The sequence below is a fragment of the Phoca vitulina genome, unplaced genomic scaffold, assembly GCF_004348235.1.
Source record: "Phoca vitulina isolate PV1807 unplaced genomic scaffold, GSC_HSeal_1.0 scaffold12, whole genome shotgun sequence".
Classification (NCBI taxonomy): domain Eukaryota; kingdom Metazoa; phylum Chordata; class Mammalia; order Carnivora; family Phocidae; genus Phoca; species Phoca vitulina.
The window spans coordinates 13892777-13912688 of NW_022589715.1; the positions used below are offsets into that span (position 1 = coordinate 13892777).

At 47.0% G+C, this 19912-nt stretch overlaps 1 protein-coding gene across 6 annotated transcripts in view; it reads right to left on the reverse strand.

Annotated features, from left to right (window-relative positions):
- Positions 1-19912, reverse strand: part of ELMOD3 (ELMO domain containing 3) — a 29818-nt gene that overhangs the window by 5203 nt on the left and 4703 nt on the right. For 4 of the 6 annotated variants that reach the window (XM_032410567.1, XM_032410561.1, XM_032410562.1 and 1 more), the window contains exons 3-9: positions 18330-18428; positions 17808-17877; positions 13433-13501; positions 12413-12504; positions 10864-10987; positions 10481-10603; positions 7331-7461 (exon numbers count right to left, since the gene is read on the reverse strand). In XM_032410567.1, coding sequence (XP_032266458.1) covers positions 7331-7461; positions 10481-10603; positions 10864-10987; positions 12413-12504; positions 13433-13501; positions 17808-17877; positions 18330-18428 — 708 coding nt within the window. The remainder of the gene's footprint in view (positions 1-7330; positions 7462-10480; positions 10604-10863; positions 10988-12412; positions 12505-13432; positions 13502-17807; positions 17878-18329; positions 18429-19912) is intronic. The other 2 variants (XM_032410565.1, XM_032410566.1) reach the window with 1 other exon arrangement.

Genomic DNA, 19912 nt, shown 5'->3' on the forward strand with positions numbered 1-19912 from the left:
CCACCACCCACCGCCCTGCTTGTGCGCGCTCTCTCTCAAATAAATAAAATCGTTTTTAAAAAATTAAGCAAAATTAAAAAAATTCAACTCCTTAGTTGAAAAAACCTCAACTCTTTAGTCCTATTAACCATATTTCAAGTGCTCAATAGCCACATGCGCTCAGTAGCTACTACATCGAACAGTGCTGATATATTACCGTCTCTTCACTGCAGAAAGTTCTATCTGACAGCACTGAACTGTCGAGGGTCTTCTGCTCCATAAAGAATTTTCTCGGGGTCTTCTGTGGCATCTGGGTTCCAGATCTTGGCCTGACCACCTACTGGCTTTGTGTCCTTAGGAAGGCCACCTGCACTATATGAAACTTAGCTTTCCCATTTTTTTTTTTTAAGTTTTTTTAATTTAATTTTTTTAATGTTTTATTTATTTATTCATGAGAGTCAGAGAGAGAGAGAGAGAGGCAGAAGCAGAGGGAGAAGCAGGCTCCCTGCCTAGCAGGGAGCCCAGTGCGGGACTCGATCCCAGGACCCCAGGATCATGACCTGAGCTGAAGGCAGACGCTTAACCATCTGAGCCACCAGGTGCCCTAGCTTTCCCATTTCTTAAAACCAAAAAGGAAGTACCTTTGAGTGCTGTGCAGCAGAGAATTAACGCACCAGGATCTGAGACTCTGTCTTTAGAAAGGCCTGCTTGCAAGGGTGGCCCCTGGCTGGCACCTGGGAACCTGGATTTGAGGAGGGTTCCCACCATTCCCTCAGGATGATTCATGCGCCTCAGCTGTTTGTACAAACAATATGGTTTATGCTGAATATCTGCCTTTTCTCCGTGATTCTGGCATTTGGGTATGTGCTACACAGATGGTGTGTGCACGACTGCCCCCCATAAAAACCTTGGGCATTGAATCTCTCTATACTGAGCTCCCCCGGCTGACAATGTTTCCCATGCTGCACAATTCGATGCTGGAGGAATTAAGCATGTTCCGTGTGATTCAACCGGGAGAGGACTCTTGGAAGGAAGCCCACGCCTGATTTCCATAGATTTGTCCCATGCACTCCTTCCCTCTGCTGGTTTTGCTTTTGCTGGACTAAATCACAGCTGTGCGTACGACTGCAGGCCAAGTCCCGTGAGTCCTCCCAGCACATCATCGACCTGGGGGTGGTCCTGGGGACCCTGACACACGTGCCATGCTGGGTGGGGTCAAGTCACTCACATCACATACACTCTACAAGATAGGTTTTATTACCTACAATTCACATTTTCTATTATCTCTCCCCGGACCCCCTCCCAGAGTTCCTGTCGGAAGTAATTTAGATCACATATGCACAGTACTAAGCACAGGGCTGGCCCGAGGAGGTGCTAACAACTGCCCACCATCATCACCCTTGCCCCAACGTGAGCGGCTGAGGTCCGCCGCCACGCAGTCACGCCTTCACGTACTGCCTACCTACCACATCCTTGTATAAGACTGCCCCCTCCCTTGCCTTTTCTCAGTCTAAAAATAAATATAGGAACAAGAATATGGTAGCAACATAATTAACAGAGGATCTAAAACTAGCATTCACTCACTCTTGGGAACATTCTTACCAAGCCCACTGATTAAAAAGTAGGGAAAAACTGGAATTCAGATCTAAATGTCTCCTTTTCTCCAGCAGTTCCATTGGCCCTGAAAAGTGTTGCTTGGAACCAAAATACCACCTGGAGGCTGTGTTTAGGAAATGGACTGAGGGACAGCAGAGAACATCAGACCTGGACCATTTTGAGTTTCCATTTAAGATTTCATTTCTCTTCATCCCTCACACTCGGGCTTAACCACCTTTGAATCCTAAAGCGAGGAAGACCGAGTCATCTTTTGTGGGGGCTGCTGATACGGTTTCAGCAGCCCTGGAGTTTGACCCAGTAGTTTTGGGGAGGGGCCTGGGCCTCTGAAGTGGGCTGCTGGCTGACCACCGCTGCTGTAAGGAGCCCACTGCTAGGCCTGCTGTCAGGAGGCAGGTCCCAGGCCCAGCTTCACCACTTACTAGCTTTACCTCTCTGACCCTCACATTCCTTTGCTGGAAAACAGATTTGTAAGGATCATCGCTGCCCTACCTCTTCGCCGGCCTGTCATGTCGGCAGAATGAAACAATGGATGGAGACTGCTCAGAAGGCTACAGAAGTGTGTGTGTGACTAAGCACAATCAGAAGGTGCTTCCTCACCCACCAGCAAGTAGCCCGATGGGCCCTGTGCCTCTGTGTAAGAGCTCCGCTTCTCAGCATGGCGTGGGCTAAGCCCTGCCGGGACTCATGGGAGTCTGCCCTCCTCCCACCCTGGCACTTGTATTTTTTGGCCAGTTCCCTTTTAGCAGGATGTACCACGGGTACCTGGAACTTTAGTCCTCCCCTCAGGAGAGAACAGGACTGGCTGCGGGCAGGGGCGGTGTCCCCTAGCTGCTCCTCTGATCTCACACACGCCTCCTGGAAAATGGTGTTTTCAAGATTCATAAGGGCTCGAGGTCAAGCGTTACTTTAAAACCTTGGAAGTGCTTATAGTTCAAGGAATTATACAATAAATCTGGAAGGGACCTTGGAATTGTTTAGGCCAAACTAAGGCCCAGAGAGGCTAAGTGACTTGTCTCAAATCATAGCTCAATAATACAGATGGAACTAGCGTCTAGCTTCCTGCTGCCTGTGCCAACCCTCTTACTTTATCAGGCTAAGCTGCTATTCTATCTTCTTGTCTGACATGCATATTGTGGAGGAGTAAACATAAATCCCCAGTAAATCCCACAGAGGCCAGAAGGTGAAGGGATGAGAAACAGATTGGTCAAACTGGTCAGTCTGGGTCCCTGCTGATCAAGTTCCCAGTATCTCCTTTCCTCCTGCTGCTGCCTCCGCCTGCGATGCTCCTCCCACAGATATCTGAATGGCCTGCTCCCTCCCCTCATTCAAATGAGGAATTCTGAGTTGGCAATAACCCTCTATCCTGGCTTCCATATTTCTGCAGGAAGCTCTTATAAGAGAGCCTTCATAAATCACAAGAAGGGAGACACTGAGGTCAGAGACGACCTATAGGAAATATTAATTAGTTGTAAGACCTTCGGCAAGTCATTTCCCTTCTCTGGGCCTCCATCTAAAATGAGGGGCTGGGGGTGCCTCGGTGGCTCAGCTGGGTAAGCGTCTGACTTCAGCTCAGGTCATGATCTCGGGGTTCTGGGATGGAGCCTCTCATAGGGCTTTGTGCTCAGTGGGGAGTCTGCTTCTCTCTCCCTCCCCCTCTGCCCCTCCCCCCCATTCATGCTCATGCTCTCTCAAATAAATGAAAAAAATCTTTTAAAAAATAAAATAGGGGTGCCTGGGTGGCTCAGTCATTAAGTGTCTGCCTTCGGCTCAGGTCATGATCTCAGGGTCCTGGGGTCGAGCCCCGCGTCGGGCTCCCTGCTCCGCAGGAGGCCTGCTTCTCCCTCTCCCACTCCCCTTGCTTGTGTTCCCTCTCTCGCTGTCTCTCTCTCTATCAAATAAATAAAATCTTTAAAAAATAAAATAAAATAAAATAAAATGAAACGAGGGGCTAGATTGCTGAGGTACTCCTCAACCTCTGGGAGTCTATTATGGTGAAGCAGTGTTGCTGCACGAGACTGCATCATTGCAGAAGCTAACAGGTGCAGTTCTCAAACTGAACCCAGAAATTACCTCCCTGCATCATGAAGACCACAGAAAATGCCCACATTCTCAACTTGTGGGGCCTCAATATATCTCAAGACCAGATACTCATGAAGTCCCACTCTTGCCTCCTCCAGTGTTTCCTGGAATAGACAGGCATAAGTGAAGCCTTAAGATTTATTTTTTCATTTTTATTTAAAAAATTTTTTAAAGATTTTATTTGAGAGAGAGAGAGTGAGAAAGCATGAGCAAGGAGAGGAGCAGAGGGAGAGGGGCAAGCAGACTCCATGCTGAGCGCAGAGCCTGACGGAGGGCTCGATCTCATGACCTGAGCTGAAACCAAGAGTCAGATGATTAACCGACTGTATTCAAGAACTTTTGGGTTAAAAAAAGGGATCCACCTAAGATACACACACACACACACATAAATAAATTAAAAATAAAAAAGGCATCTACCTCACCAACGGTTGTGTTGCGCGCATGCGTGCATGCGTGTGTTGTGTATGTGTGTGTGTGTGTGTGCTGTATTTTTACTCTTGGAAATCAAAAGTTACCTTGATAACTGACACTCACCGAATGACTAATGCACTTGACACTTCACATAGTTTATCTCCAACCCAGAATAATTCTGCAGCGTTGGAATTATTTTCCCATGTTACAAAAGCAGCAGCAGACACCGTGAGAACTACGTCACGTGGCCAACAACGCTGTTACTGCAACAGTCTGTTTTGGCAACCCCGGCTTGCCCAACTCCAGCCCTCTGAGGTAAAATGATCTGACTCCGATGTTGCAGGTGTGACCTGCAGCCCCTTACTCGCGGACTCCTCTCCCTCAGGCAGTATCCGGGCAGCCGGGTCGGGACAGGCGAGCTCGCCACCTCAGGCCGCTCCTACCAGAGCTGCGAGCGAACCCGTGCCACAGACCTAGATTCCAGGCTCTGTCCACTCAGAGGGCCTAGAAGGGTGAGAACTTACGAGCAGCGTGCATACCTGGCCCTCCGCTCACACTTTCTAAATGTCATTCTCCAATTAAAGGAGCGAGAGCTCCTTGGAGAAGTGGTTAATTCCAGGGCTGGAAATCATACAGGGAAAATATAAGATGGCATCTTCTGGTGTCCAGAAAGCCAAAAAGTGCTCAAAACAGGGTATGAGGTGGGGGGGCACGCCTGGGTGGCTCAGTTGTTAAGCATCTGCCTTTGGCTCAGGTCATGATCTCAGGGTCCTGGGGTCGAGCCCTGCATGGGCTCCCTGCTCAGCGGGGAGCCTGCTTCTCCCTCTCCGCCCCTCCCCTGCTCATGTTCTCTCTGTCTCTGTCTCTGTCTCTCTAAATTAAATAAATAAAATCTTTATTAAAAAACAAAACAAAACAGGGCATAGGAAAGGGTGCAAGTGCTGACCTGAAGGAGCTTCTAAAATGGCCAAAGCTGAAACAATGTGAGCAACAAAATAAGTAACAATAGTACTGGGTTATAACCAGGAGCCCTGGTTATAGAATAAAATAAATATCCAGGAGCCCACATTGATACAAAAAGTAACCGAATGAATAAATAAATAGAAGAACACAGACAATTGGAATTCTTCCAATTAATAAACGTGAGAGAAAATGAAGGAAACAGAAATCCACCATTAGAACAAAGTTTGAGGAAAAACAGAATATTTGCACAGTCTCAAAGTATCTTCCCCAAGATACCCATTAATTACAAAGGGAAAAATAATAACTACAGTGGAGAAACCTGGCAGACATCACCTTAACCATACGACCCAAGCCAACCACCCCAGTAGTAAGACATTCCGAGCTGAGGCACAGAGAAGGGTACATCACTCCCGGGCCATCAGGTTATGCAAAAATGCAAAACCTCAATCTGAAATTTGTATGGCAAACTGAACCCCACCCAAACTTGCTCCTTCTTTTCCATTTCAGTTAATGGCCACTCTATCTTTCCAGTTACTCAGACTAAAAATCTCTTTTTCTCAGACCCATCATCAATCCATGAGAAAAAGATGCTGGTTCTTTCTTTCTTTCCTTTCTTTCTTTCTTTCTCTTTCTTTCTTTCCTTCCTTCCTTTCTTTTCGTTCTTTCTTTTCATTCTCTTTTTCTTTCTTTCCCTCTTTCTTTCTTTCCTTCCTTCTTTCTTTTCTTTCCTTCCTTCCTTCTTTTTTCTTTCCTTCCTTCTTTTCTTTCTCTCTCTCTTCCTTCCTTCCTCTTTCTTTCTTTCTCTCTCTCTCCCTTCCTTCCTTCTCCTTTTTTTTTTAAGTAAACTCTACTCCCAATGTGGGGCTTGAACTCACGACCCCGAGATCAAGAGTCACATGCTCTTCCAACTGAGCCAGCCAGGCACCCCAACTGGCTCTATTTTCTTAAGCCCATAAGCTCAAGATTCTACATCCAGAATCTGACCACTTCACACCACCTCCTCTGAAAATACCCATCATCTCTGACTTGATTATAAAAGCCCTCACTATAGACTATTCTCAACCTAGCAGCTGATACGATACACTTAAAAGTGTTAGGTTGGATCATGTATTCCAGGCTGTGAAAACCCTCACTTTATTCAGAGTAAAATCAAAAGTCCTTATCATAGCCTACCAGGCCCTCTGCCGTCTGGTCCCTGTTAGCCGTAGGACCTCCCTTCTGACTGCTCTCCTGGGCTCCTTCTGTTCCAGCTGATTCCCTGCTACCCCTTCAAGTGCCAGACACATTCCTTCCTCAGGACCTTTGCTCTAGCTGCTCCCTCTGTGTGGAATGCTCTCCCCCAGACACCAACTGGGCCAACATCTTCACCTCCTTCAAGGTCTGATTTACCTCTCACCCTCTTGTGAGAGCTACCCTGAGCACCCCATAAAATACTCTCCATATTCTCCTAACCTTACCCTACTTGTTTTTTCTCCTTAGCACTCACCACCTTTGAATGTACTCTACCATTTATGTGTTAGGCTCACTGCCTTGTCTTCTCTGGTAGAAGGATCGTTGTTCACTGATGTACCCCAAGCACTAAGCACAATAACTAGCATAGGGAATGCTGAATAGAAATTTGTTTAGTGGATGAATTGCAGGTGCCAGCATGTGGCATAGGTGAATGGCAGGATATGGGTCAGATTTGTTTTCTAAAACAGCGGGACTACCACCTTTTACTGCCTGGGAAAACCATTAAACCCAACACCAGAGAAGGCTTGGACAAACCAAAGGCTACAGAAGCCACTTCTGGACTATCAGTAAGACCATGTGTCCCTTGACCCTCACAGGTAAATCTCCTCTGGGGCACATACAGGCGACCTCTCCTCCTTCAGGGTTAGGAGAACCTATTAGTACTGTTTAAGGGATGTCCTCAGGGAGGACAGTGAGTTGACACATTAGCATCACAGCTATGCCTAGTGCCTTTGTACACATCTCATTTAATTTTCCTAATTGGACAGCTGAAGTGTCCATGATTTCCATTCTACAGATTTCTACAGAAAAAACCAAGGCTCTGAGGAGTTGAAGCACTTGCTTGAGACACACGCTAACAAGTGGTGGAGCTCAGATTCTAGTGCAGGTCAGGCTAGTGGGGGAAGCCTGGTCCTGGTTTGCCTCGGCTGTCTTGAGAGCCTTGAGCAACTACGGACAGCCCCCGTGAGACCCTCCTGGTTGCTTAGGAGCACCCTGCACCCACAAAGTCTCCACAGCCCTCTCCTCTGGCTTCCCCGCAAAGCCCCACCTGGATATGGTGATGAGACAGGCGGAAAATCTCCTGGGCCATCAGCAAGGTCTTTGAGTCCATCACCAGGTACAGCAGGTGCAGGAGGGCAAGGAAGCCTGCTCCTCTCAGGTCTGTGGCTGGATTCGCTCCTGTAACCGAGATGAGTAACTGAAGGGTGATGGTGAGCAATGCCAAATGAAGTCCCTTCTCCCATGAGCTTCAAGGGCTTGGCCACCCCTGCCTGACTGTAATGAGGTGTCCCTTAGCTTCACCAAGGTAGTGTGAGCATATTGGGGAGCCTGGACTGAGCCCCACACCCTTGTGATGTCAGTGGAGTCCACATGGGACTCCTGTAATGGGTCATGTAATGAGGCACCTGTGCCCCCTCTTAGCCAGTGGAACCAGCAGAGGCCAAATGGGGTACCTAAATTTCTACCCCTGCCCAGCAGTAATGAGGTGACACCCTCCTTCCCCCACTGGCGCGGTGTCAGAGGATGCCTGCTAAAATAAAAGGTTTACAGCAGATCCAGAGTGTCATTACGTAATACCCCAAATGTCCAGGATACAATAAAAAAAAATCATTTGTTACATCAAGAACTACGAAAATCTTAATTCGAATGAGAAAAGATACTTAATAGATAGCAACACTGAGATAACACAGATGTTGGAATTACCTGACAAGGATTTTAAAGCAGCAGTTATAGGCAGAATAATGGCCCCTCCAAAGACGTCCTTGTCCGAATCCCTAGAACCTAGGAATGTATTTTGTTGCATGGCAAGAGGAAGTTAAGATCATAGGTAGAATTAAGGTTGCCGATCTGCAGATAGGGAGATTATCCCGGATTCTCTGGGTGGGCCCAAGGTATTCAGAAGAGTCCTTAAAAGTGAGAGAAGGAGGCAGAAGCACAGAATCAGAGAAAGAGATGTGAGGACAAAACCAGGCTCAGGGAGATGCTCTGTTCCTGGCTTTGGAGGAGGAGGAGTGAACGTGGCCTCTAGAAGATAGAAAAGGCCAGGAAATGGAGTTTTTCCTAGAGTCTCCAAAAAGGAATGCAGCCCTCTGCCACACTGATCTTACCCCAGTGAACCTGTGTCAGACCCCGGAGCTACGGAGCTATAAGACAGTAAGTTTGTTTTGTGGGGTGCTTGGCTGGCTCCATTGGAAGAGCATGTGATTCTTGATCTCAGTGTTGTGAGCTTGAGCCCCATGTTGGGTGTACAGATTACTTGAATAAATAAATTAACTTTAATAAGTTTGTGTTGTTTCAAGCTACTAAATTTGTGGTAATTTGTTGCAGCAACAATAGAACAAACTACTACAGCAGTTATCATAAAAATGCCTTTGATAAATAATTACACAGTTTAAAAAAAATGTAAAAATAGGAAGTCTCAGTAAAGAAATATCAGGTATAAAGAACCAAATAAAAAACTTACAACCAGAAAATATAACTAAAATTAAAAACTCACTCGATGGGCTCAAGAGCAGAATAGAGACAACAGCGGAAAGAGACAACAGCGGAAAGAATTGGTGAAACAGAAGATGGAACAATAGAAATTATCCAATCTGTTGAACATAGGGAGAAAAAACAAAACAAAACAAAATGAGCAGAGCCCTGGAGATCTGTGAGTTACAGAACAGAGATCCAAAGAAATGAACACAGCCTCTCACCTGTGGAACAGCGCAGAAGATCTAACATCTGTCATCTGAGCCCCACAAGAGACGGCTTGTATGTATGAAAGTATGCGGCTGAGAAAAGTACTTCCAGTATTCACTCACGTGGAATTTAAGAAACAAAACAAATGAACAAATGGGAAAAAAAAAAGAGACAAACAAAAAACCCAGATTCTTAACTATAGAGAACAGATGGTTACCAGAGGGGAGGCAGGTGGGGAGATGGGTGAATAGGTGAAGGGCTAAGAGTACACTTATCTTGATGAGCACTAGGTGATGTATGGAATTACTGAATCACTATATTACTCACATGAAACTAATGTAACATTGTATGTGAACTACACTGGAATTAAGGAAAAAAGGCACGTGAAGTAATAATGGCTGAAGATAGACCATATTTGGCAAATGACATTAAACCTACAGATTCAAGAAGCTGAGCAAACCCAGTAGGGTAAGCCCAAAGAAATCCACACTAAGACACAACACAGTCAAACTCCTGCAAACTCTAAAAGATCTTGAAAGCAGAGAGGGAGAAACAACTCCTTGCGTCTCAGGGAGAAAGAATGCAAATGACAGAAGCTTTCTCATGGGGGCCAGAAGCAAGTAGCACAGTTTGCAAGAGCTGCAAGAAAAAAACTGTCAACCTGGAATTCTCTGTCCAGAGAAACGATCCTTGAGGAGTGAAGGGGAAATCAAGATTTCCTTAGATGAAGGGAAACCAAGAGAATTTATCACCAGCAGACCTACTTTAGAAAATGCTTAAAGGAAGTTCTTGAAAGTGAAAGGAAATGATAAAAGGAGAAATCTTGGACTAATAAGAAAGGAAAACAGAACAGTGGAAAGAGTAAGCATATGGGTAAATACAGCCGACTTTGCTCCTCCTCTTGAGTTTTCTAAATTGTTTGAAGATTGAAACAAAAATCGTAACACTGACATGATTCTCATTGCATATGCAGGAAAATAAGATAATTATATTATAGATGAGGGACTTAAACATGTTGTCAATACCAATGAACCAAATAATTATGGGTACAGAAAATTTCCTTTTTAAATGAGGACATTTTCCTATTCCACATAAATGTAACTTGATATGATTTTGAAAAAAGAGTAGCATAATCCAAAGACAGCTGAAATAATTTTGTTTCACTCAAAAAATAAAACAGTATAAAGCAAAATTTTCATCTGTGTTAAAAGGAAAGAGAAAAAAAGAAAAAACCAAATCCTATCACTCTGATGCTTTCCATCTCTCTTAGAGTAAATGTCCGACAATGGCCTGTATGAGGCCACAAGGGACCGTTCCACTTCAGCCACACTCCTCGCTATTTCTCAAGCATGATAAACATGCTCACCTCAGGGCCTTTGCATTTCCTGTACCCTCTCCCCTGGATATCCTACCTCAGGGCGCTAGCACGACAGGAAGAGGACTATCTGGGCTCTCATTCTAGTCCTGGATTCAGGGGTCAAGGAAAAAAAGATGAACAACTGCTGTCTCTTACCCTGAAAGCCCAGATCTTCCCAGTGGTCTCCGTGGAGGGCACAGTCAAACTTGGAGCCAGTCAGCTTCTTGTAGATGGTTTGGAGGACTTGGCCATGCACTGGGTCTTGGCTATCCAGGCCACCTGCCCGAAAACACTCTGTCAGACTGCCTGCCCCTCAGGGGAGGACTGAGTGTTTCTCAGAGAATGGTTCAGACAAGATAGATCTGGATTGTACTCAAGAGACTGTGTTCTCCCACATTTTCACCCCGTAGCTCCCGCTCTCCCTGCCAACACGGTACATGCAAGACCTCTGGCTTAGCCTCCGCAACAGGAGGGCAAACAGTGCTCTCTGCTTGACCACATATTCAGCATCTGCCTCGGGGCAGCACCTGTGCACTCACACTGAGCAATGGTCAGGACCAAGTCCCTTTCTTCTCGGAGACCCTGGTGGAGCTTCGGAGGCCCGAAGAGGCAGTGCCGGAGGGCGGCGAGCCCCGTCCTTCGAATAGTTGGCTGGATTCTTTTCTGGGGAGGAAGTTGCAGGCAATGGGCAGAGGCCTGGGTTCACCTGCTCTAATGAACTTACCATCAGGTTCAGTACAGGGACTGTTCTTGCAGAAAGAAGTAGCTCCACCAACTAACTGGCTGGTCTCTGGGCCTTGGAAGGGGGCAGGAACTGTGAAGCACCTGCTCCATCTCTAGAGACAGGCTCTGCTGGGTCCCAGGATTTTTGTAAGTAGAAGAGATGTCCCCGGGGTGCCTGGGTGGCTCAGCTGGTTAAGTGTCTGCCGTCAGCTCAGGTCATGATCTCGGGGTCCTGGGATCGAGCCCCACGTCCAGCTCCCTGCTCAGCAGGGAGTCTGCTTCTCCCTCTCCCTCTGCTCCCCCCCTCCCCATTCCTGCTCTCTCTTTAATAAATAAATAAAATCTTAAAAAAGAAAAGAAAAGAAAAGAGATGTCCCCAAGTATAGGCATTATTAGCCCGTTGTCCGCATTTGCTCCTTTGGGCTTCTCCAGAGCTACTTCCCACTGACTGCCAGAGATGGCTGGCATGGGGACCCCTGCTTGGTCTGACAAAGCCAGGTCAGGTTTCCCAGCAGGGCCGCTTTACCTTTTGTAGGTCTCTCTCTCTGCAGAGGGCATAAATGATAAAGCCTAGCAGTCCTCTCAACTTCCAGGGTGAGAGAGCCAGTGAGGAGGGGAGGTTAGTGGGGACTTTTTGGAGCTGGATACCTGAGGGTTTGCTGGAGCATTCTGTCCATACCACAAGGGCACCTCCTAAACCAGGTCATGCTGACTTATTGCTCAAGGGCCACTGCTGCAGGTCTTAGAATATTCTGATTTTGGTAGTTTCTGGCCCTCTGAGTCCCATAAATCACCCATGGTTCTTGACTTTTCAGCCTCTCCTGAACCAGGTTTTAGGTTGAAGATCTGAAATCACAATCTTCTAAAACTACTCTTAGTCACTCAAGATGCCCCAGAAAGCCCACCAGTTTTTATTCTCCTCAATGTTTCTTCTTTTTCCAATCCCACATATTTTTAAAATTCCCAAATAATTTCTGGTTCCCTGAAGGAATGGAAGAGTGAATGGCCATGACTTACTCAGCTTTCTAGACAGAATGCCTTGCTTCCCTAAGGAACTGTCTAGCATTTGATTCCAGACCTCCCCATCCCTAAGAGGGAAGAGGAGGGAGCAGCTACACAGACCTGTGTAAGGCAGGGCCACAAGAGCTCTGGGGACACAGTCCCAAAAAGGCCACTGGGGTCCTGCATGAAGCCTGGGTCCTTGGCTACCGCTGATTCTGTGCTCTAAGATTTCTTAGATGAGGTAAGGTCTTCAACTGGAAGCTTCCACCTTGCTTGCCCAGTGCCCTAGGCTGGTGGGATAGAAACCTGGCTCCTGGGAAGAAGGTGTTTTGCCTGAGACCCCAAACCTCCCTACTTTCACACCTTGAAAGAAGAGAGGTCCACGGTCTGGAAATGCTGCAGAGCCTCACTGAAGGAGATCAGCTGCCCAGGCTGGTCTGCGCTGGCCTGGCTCCCTGTGGCAAAAGGGAAGACACTCTCAGACTTGTAACGGTGGTCATTCTGTCAGCGAACATTTACTGAGGGCCTTCGGGTTGTCACCTCTAAGCCAGACACTGGCTTTCAGTGGCAGACATCAGATATCTACAGCTCAAACCACTCTTCTTTAAGGGGCTGGCATTCTCTGCTGGGCCAGGCCCCTTCGTAGACCGGGCTATTCAGAGGCTTGCTAGGCCAACCTCTGCAGTGAGTAGGGACAGGGGGTACCATTCCACTCATCTGTGAGGAGGCAAGTCACTGCCTGGAGTAGGTCCCCATGTGGGAGCATGCCAAGGTCTGTTTAGGGGCCTTTCCTCACTTCCACTTTGCCCTTTCTCACACCCTGTATATGGATGACCTCCTCTCCATCTTCTGGTACAGTCCACAGGGAATGAACGTATCAGCAATTTCGGGGATGACTGACACAGTCCACTGTAATGACTGTCCAGGAGCCCAAGTAGAGCTCAAGCTAGATATGGGTCCAAGCTCTACCCTCCCATAGCTCCGTCCAAACCTGTCAGAAAAGGGAGGGAGAATTTTTACCCAGCCCTCGGAGCCTTCTAGCAGATGGCTTCAACCCCTATCTCCAGAGACTTCCTTGTACTGTGAACAACCTGTTCTCCCTGGCTGCCTGCCTCCATCCTTCTGCTCAACCTCATCACCCTGCGGAAGGAGACCCTGACCAAGGTCCTCCCTGTCTTCTCTCAGGTCTGAGCAGGTGGCAGCCCTTTTCCCATGGCGTTCATTCCCATTTCCTCCAGAGGTGGATTTGGAAAGATATTTTATTCTATGTCAGGGAGCTAAAATGAGAACTCTCAGGAATTCTCCTAATCCCAGGGTCACAGAAACGTTAGCCACACATGGATGGTGCCTTTCTCAGCAGCACAGCGCCATTCCTGCAGTTACCTGTCTCTGCCCGGATGTTGTCCACAGCTTCCCATTCTTCTTGGGCTCTGAGCACCTCCGCACTCACAACTGCAAGAGTGAGAAAAGGAGACCCTCTGAGACCCAGGGACGTCCGGATGGGATTGCTGCTGCAGCCCAAGCCTTGTCTGTCCACCCTGGGTCCCGCTGCCCTCAGATACCCTCTCCACAAGGCTGCCAGAGTGAGCGTTCGAATAGGCAGATCTGATGTCAACCCTGCTCAAAACCCTCCAGGGATTCTTCATAACTCTCCAGATAAAACCCAAACTCTTCAGCACAGCATCTAAATACTTTCACAGTTTGGATCTTTCTTCCACCCGTAGCTGTGCCCTAGGGCATCCAGAACTCCCAGGACTTCCTCAGCCCCTCCCAGCTTCTGTGCCTTTGCTCAGACAGCTCTCCCCCTGCAGTCGCCCCAGGTGCCTGCACCTTCTGGTCCCAACCCCTGTGCTGCTCTTGTTCCTCATCCTCCAGGGAACTCTGATGTTACCCTCAGCCAGCCACCTTCCCTGACTTCATTAAGTTTGCAGAGGGAGCCAGTGGGCCTCTGTGAACCCGATACTCAGGCTCCTCAGTGTCGTGACTGTCTCTCCCACTACACTGGGAGCCACCTGAGGACAGCGTTCTCCAGAACCTAGTGCAATGCTCCACACAGGGCAGGTGTTCAACAAATGTCTGCTAATGAATGAAAGCACCGGACATGGGCGGGGGAGCAGGAGAGAAAAAGCAGCGAGACAGGTTCTCTGTAGCCACCACACAGCCCTTTCTCCAAACCACAACTGTCACTCCAACCCGGACTGCTGGCGGTACGTCCTGCTGCTGGCTTTTCCCATTTGCTAGAGAGGAAATTAACACAACATGGAGAAAACGGAGAAACTGCAGTCCAAGACCCCAAATCGTGACCCCTCCAGCCTCCAGCCCCAGTGGTAAGAGTGAGAGGGCAGCTCCTCTTGGCCACGCAGTCTTGACTGAGGATATCGCAGGGCAATGACCTGTTTTGAAAGTATACTTGTAAATAAAATAAAATAAAATAAAATACTACCAGAAACTCAAAACACTAACAGAAACTGAGGCAGAGAAAGCTGCTGAGAGCAACTCCAGAGCCAAACTGCTGGCGAGCACTTCCTGTCCGCACTCCCCAGCTGCACACAGATGACACTGTACCCCGTGTCATCACTCACGGGACTGCTGGAGGATGGTGCAACTCTTCAGCTGCTAGGGGCGAGGGAGGGCGGGGAGAGGTATATGGCCCACAGGTCAGTACTCGGTACGTGTTAGCTAGCGTCACTGCCACAGGCCTGGGTTCGGGTCCAGCAGGGCAGAGGGTAGTGGCAGCAGGTGACATGGGTCTGGACTTCTGGGAAATTCAATCTTGCCAGCCCCATCTGGGGTGGACCGAGACCCCGAGCCTCAGGGCTTCCAAGCTAGATAACTTCACCAGGATACAGACTGCTTGGCCTTGGATGGTGAAGAGAATAAAACTCATTCCAGCATGCTGGACCCTCGGAGATGAAGAGGGAGAAAGCGGCTGAACAAAGAAGAGAGTGGGGCGGCAGCAGGGACTGCTCTTATGGTGCTGACAAGGGCTGTGTCACCCCTCCCCCTCACTGACGCCCGGCTTCACGGACTCTTCACCCTGCAGGGCCTCGTTTCAAGCAACTTGGTCAAACTTTCTTTGTCTTTAAAGATTTCATTTATTTGAGAGAGGAGAGAGAGAGAGAGAGAGAGAGAGCATAAGCAGGGGGAGGGGCAGAGGGAGAGGGAGAAGCAGACTTCCTGCTGAGCACAGAGCTCCTTACAGGACTCGATCCCAGAACCCTGAGCTGAAGTCAGATGCTTAACCAAATGAGCCACCCAGGTGCCCCTCTTTTCTTTTTATAAGATTTATTTATTTATTAGAGAGAGAGAATGAGAGCCTGAGCAGGGGGAGGAGCAGAGGAAGAGCGAGAGAGAGAATCTCAAGCAGACTCCCCGCTGAGCGCGGAGCCCGAGGCGGGGTTCCATCTCACAACCCTGAGATCATGACCTGAGCCGAAATCAAGAGTTGGCCACTTGGGGCACCTGGGTGGCTCAGTCGTTAAGCGTCTGCCTTCGGCTCAGGTCATGATCCCAGGGTCCTGGGATCGAGCCCCACATCGGGCTCCCTGCTGGGCGGGAAGCCTGCTTCTCCCTCTCCCACTCCCCCTGCCTGTGTTCCCTCTCTCGCTGTGCCTCTCTCTGTCAAATAAATAAATAAAATCTTAAAAAAAAAAAAAGAGTTGGCCACTTAACTGACTGAGCCACCAGGCACCTCTCAACCTTTCACCTACAAACAACTTGGCAGAAGGCTGTGAGCCAGGAGCAGAAACCTCACCTGCACCTGGGAATCTGCTGTGACTGTAGGTTAGTCAACAGAAAGTACAAGTCTCAACTAGCGGTTGCAATCTGGTCCCTAAAAACTGGAGACGAGTGTCCAAGGCATAACAAGAGCACTTCTTCCCTTTCCTCTTGGAACCAGGGAGATTCCTCCTCATCTGAAGATGATCCTGACATAAATACTAATTTCCCCCAACAGAAGAAAATGGAGGCAAAGCACAAATCTTCAGGATAGCAATTGAAGCTCACATTAGCACAGTTCCCTACCTTTCTTCCTTTTTCAACTGCCTCCTTTATTTGGGCTCTCTTCCACTTAACCATACGGGAAACAGTATCACTGAGTTAGTAAGCCTGTCTATCTACCTACCTACCTACCTATTTATTTTATTTTTAAACATTTATTTATTTGAGGGGGAGAGGGACAGACAGTCTTAAGCAGACCTCTGTGCAGAGCACGGAGCCCAATCTCACGACCCTGAGATCATGACCTGAGCGGAAACCAAGAGTCCAATGCTCAACCCACTGCACCACCCAGGAGCCCCGTTTATTTAATTATTTTTAAAGATTTTATTTATTTATTTGAGAGAGGGAGAGAGGGAGACCTCAAACAGGGGGGAGGGGCAGAGGAAGAAGGAGAAGCAGACTCTCCACTGAGCCGGGAGCCTGGCATAGGGCTCAATCCCAGGACCCTGAGACCATGACCTGAGCCAAAGGCAGACGATTAACTGACGAGCCACCCAGGCGCCCATTTTAAAGATTTTATTTTTTTAAAGTAATCTCCAACGTGGGGCTTGAACTCACAACCCAAGATCAAGAGTTGTATGCTCCACCAATTGAGCCAGCCAGGTGCCTCATAAGCCTATCAATTTAAATGAGCTGAGGACAATCTGGAAGAAAACTGTAACTGTTTAATACGACTAAAAATATGTGGCACAGGGGCGCCTGGGTGGCTCAGTCGGTTAAGCATCTGACTTCGGCTTAGGTCATTATCTCAGGGTTGTGAGATCGAGCTTTCCATGGGCTCAGCAAGTGCTCATCTCGGAGTCTGCTTGAGACTCTCCCTCTCCCTCTGCCCCTCCCCCCTGCTTTCTCTCTCTCAAATAAATAAGTAAATAAATCTTTAAAAAAAAAACCTGGCACATAAATGCTACTTGTACTGAAATATAAAATATTTTGGCATTTAAGGCAAAATCTCTAATAAATGTTAGGTTTGTCACCACACAAAGATAAAAATCTATTAGAAGAAACTTCACAGATCTCCAAATAATTTTTCTACGTTAGAATATTTTTAACAAACCCCATATTTGTGGAGATTACATTTTCAGTTTGCAGAATTTCAAGATAACAATACATAGCAATGAGCACTCGTTATAGATTTATAATCTGTGCTCTAAGCACTTCACCTTAGCTCATATAGTCCTTACACAATTCCCATCACACAGGTTCTGACTCACTTTCTGTCTTATAGATGAAGTAAGTAAGGGTTAGAAGGTTAAGAAACTTGCTCAAGGTCAGACAGCTGGTGGATGAAAGAGGCAGGATTTAAACCAGAGATATGGGACTCTAGGTGTTTCTCACCTGGTGAGTGGGCCTTTCTGTGTCATAAATCAGCAAGTGAAATGAACTTTAAACAAAGTATATGAAAGAATCATGTAAAGCAGATAAAATAGGATACTTTTTCAAAGCCTTTTCACATACACTGTCTCGTATCATTGTCGCAATATCCCTTTGAGGACAGAGAAGGCATTGATCAACCTCCACAGCAGATATGGAGATGATATGATTTGCGCAAAGCACGTAATAAGCTGCTTTGAGTGCTAGATTAGGACTCAAGTCTTTTCACTTCTAATCCAGTGTTGATTCTAATTTTCCTTGAAGAATGATAAATCCATAAAATTCTATAGGACAAGTACTGAGAGAAATTCAAATGATGAAAAGTAGACCACGGGGACCTCTAACTTGGTTCCCACCCAGGCTCCTAGGGCGCTGAAGGGGACCTTACCACGTGGCTCCCATCCATTTGCTTCTGCTGTCAGGGCCCGGAGGATGCCATGGTTCTTCAACTCTGAGATCTGTAGGGGCAGCCGACCTTTAGTGTGAGGGTGAATCCATACCCTCCCATCCACACAAACATGCCCCACCCACAGTAGAGAATGTCTTTGGAACTGGAGGTCAGAAGGATGGGTTGATTAAAGTCAATCTTAAAGAGAGGCACGTGGAAAACTCCAACTATCATGTACAAGTCAGGTGACGTGGGGACAAGCATATGCTCTCCTTGAAGAATAAACAAAAATTCACACAACTCAACTGAGACTGTGGTGTGCCTTTGGTATTCCCACTGCACTTTGTATTCTGCTTCCCTGGAGCAATTATCTTACTAGCTAGAGGTTGTTTCGCAAGTTTGTGCCCCACAACTCTGCCCCCAAGTGTGAGCTCCTGGAAGCAGGGTCTCTGCTGTCCTGAGCCCCTGGTGCCCGGCCCCACAGAGCCCCATGCAACAAAAGCTTGTATGGGTGGCAGGTACTGGGGTGTGGGTGACATGTACAGGAACTCCTCTGAGAGCCCGAAGAGCACTGGTGTCCTTGTCATATGGTGGAGGATACGCAGCACACACACTTTCAACCTATAAGACAAAGCAGGGTCAGATTCTTGGGCACATATCAGTCCTCCAAAGTTGACAGCTTAAATGTCACACCTTTTCCCAATACCACACACACAAAAATGGATGAACTCCCGAGAACTCAACTGTAAGGACTACTGTAAGGGAAAACTTCTGCTTAATCTAGTCTTAAGAGAAACTGCAAAAAGCTTAGTTAATATTATCTCAGATTTTTTGGCTCCGTAAAAGGTCTCAGGACTCTGAGTAAGTTTAGGGAGGCAGTTTCCTTACTTTTGGCCTTTCTGTTCAGCTAAACCTTTGCCCATTAGAGCTTTAAAAAAACCACTTACCAACTTTAAAAACACAAACAAAACAAAACAAAACAAAACCACTTGACCAACTTTTGCAACTCAGGTTACCAATACAGGACTAATTTTTCTAATGTGTTTAAAAAAATCCTACAAATCAGTCAGGAAAAGAAACCCAGCCCAGTATAAAAATGGGCATGGATATGGACAGCTTACAGACAAGGAAACATGCACTGCTCTGAAACAAATAAAAAATGCTCAACCTTACTCATAATAAGAGACGTGTCAAATAAAACTAGTCCGAGATAATATTTGTCACTTATCATATGAGCAAATTTCAAAAGAGTGATTAACACCCTGTGTTGGCTAGAAAACCAAGTGTTGTAACACACTGAAGGGTAAATTGTTCCCACCTCTACAGCTTGTCAATATCTGACAAAATCATACATGCTTTGTCCATTTTGGGCCTGCAACTGCATTCTAGAAATTTATCCAACACATATACTCGTCCGTGTGCAAAAGGACATGCTTAGAGCGTCATTCGTGGTGGAACTGTTTGTCATAGCAAAAGGCTAGAAAAACCCCGAATGCCCACTAATGGACTAGTTCCACAAATAAAAGCATATTAACTCAATGAGCTCCGATCTAGCCATAAAGAAGAATAAGAAAGTGTTTTATGGACAATATGGAACACTCCACATGATATATTAAGTGGAAAAAGCAAAGGGCAGAGTATATACAGTATGTTACCATTTATATTTTTAGAAAACACACAAATATATTTGCTTGTCTCTGCCGAGACTATTTCTAGACTTATACCCAAGGAAGCAGTGATTTTGCCCCCAGAAGAAAACTGGGTGGCTAGGGGACAAGAGAAGGCAGTTTTTTCACTATGGGTACATGCTCCCTGCTTTTTGGATTCTGAACCATGTGAATGTATTATTTGCTCTAAAATAAGTAAGAGGAGGGTCGCCTGGGTGGCTCAGTGGGTTAAGCATCTACCTTGGGCGCAGGTCATGATTCTGGAGTCCTGGGATCCAGTCCCACATCGGGCTCCCTGCTCATCGGGGAGCCTGCTTCTCCCTCTGCTGCTCCCCCTGCCTGTGCTCTCACTTTCTCTCTCTCTCTCTGACAAATAAATAAATAAATCTTAAGAAGTAAAATAAAATAAATAAGAGGAAAAAACTAAGTAAAAGAAAA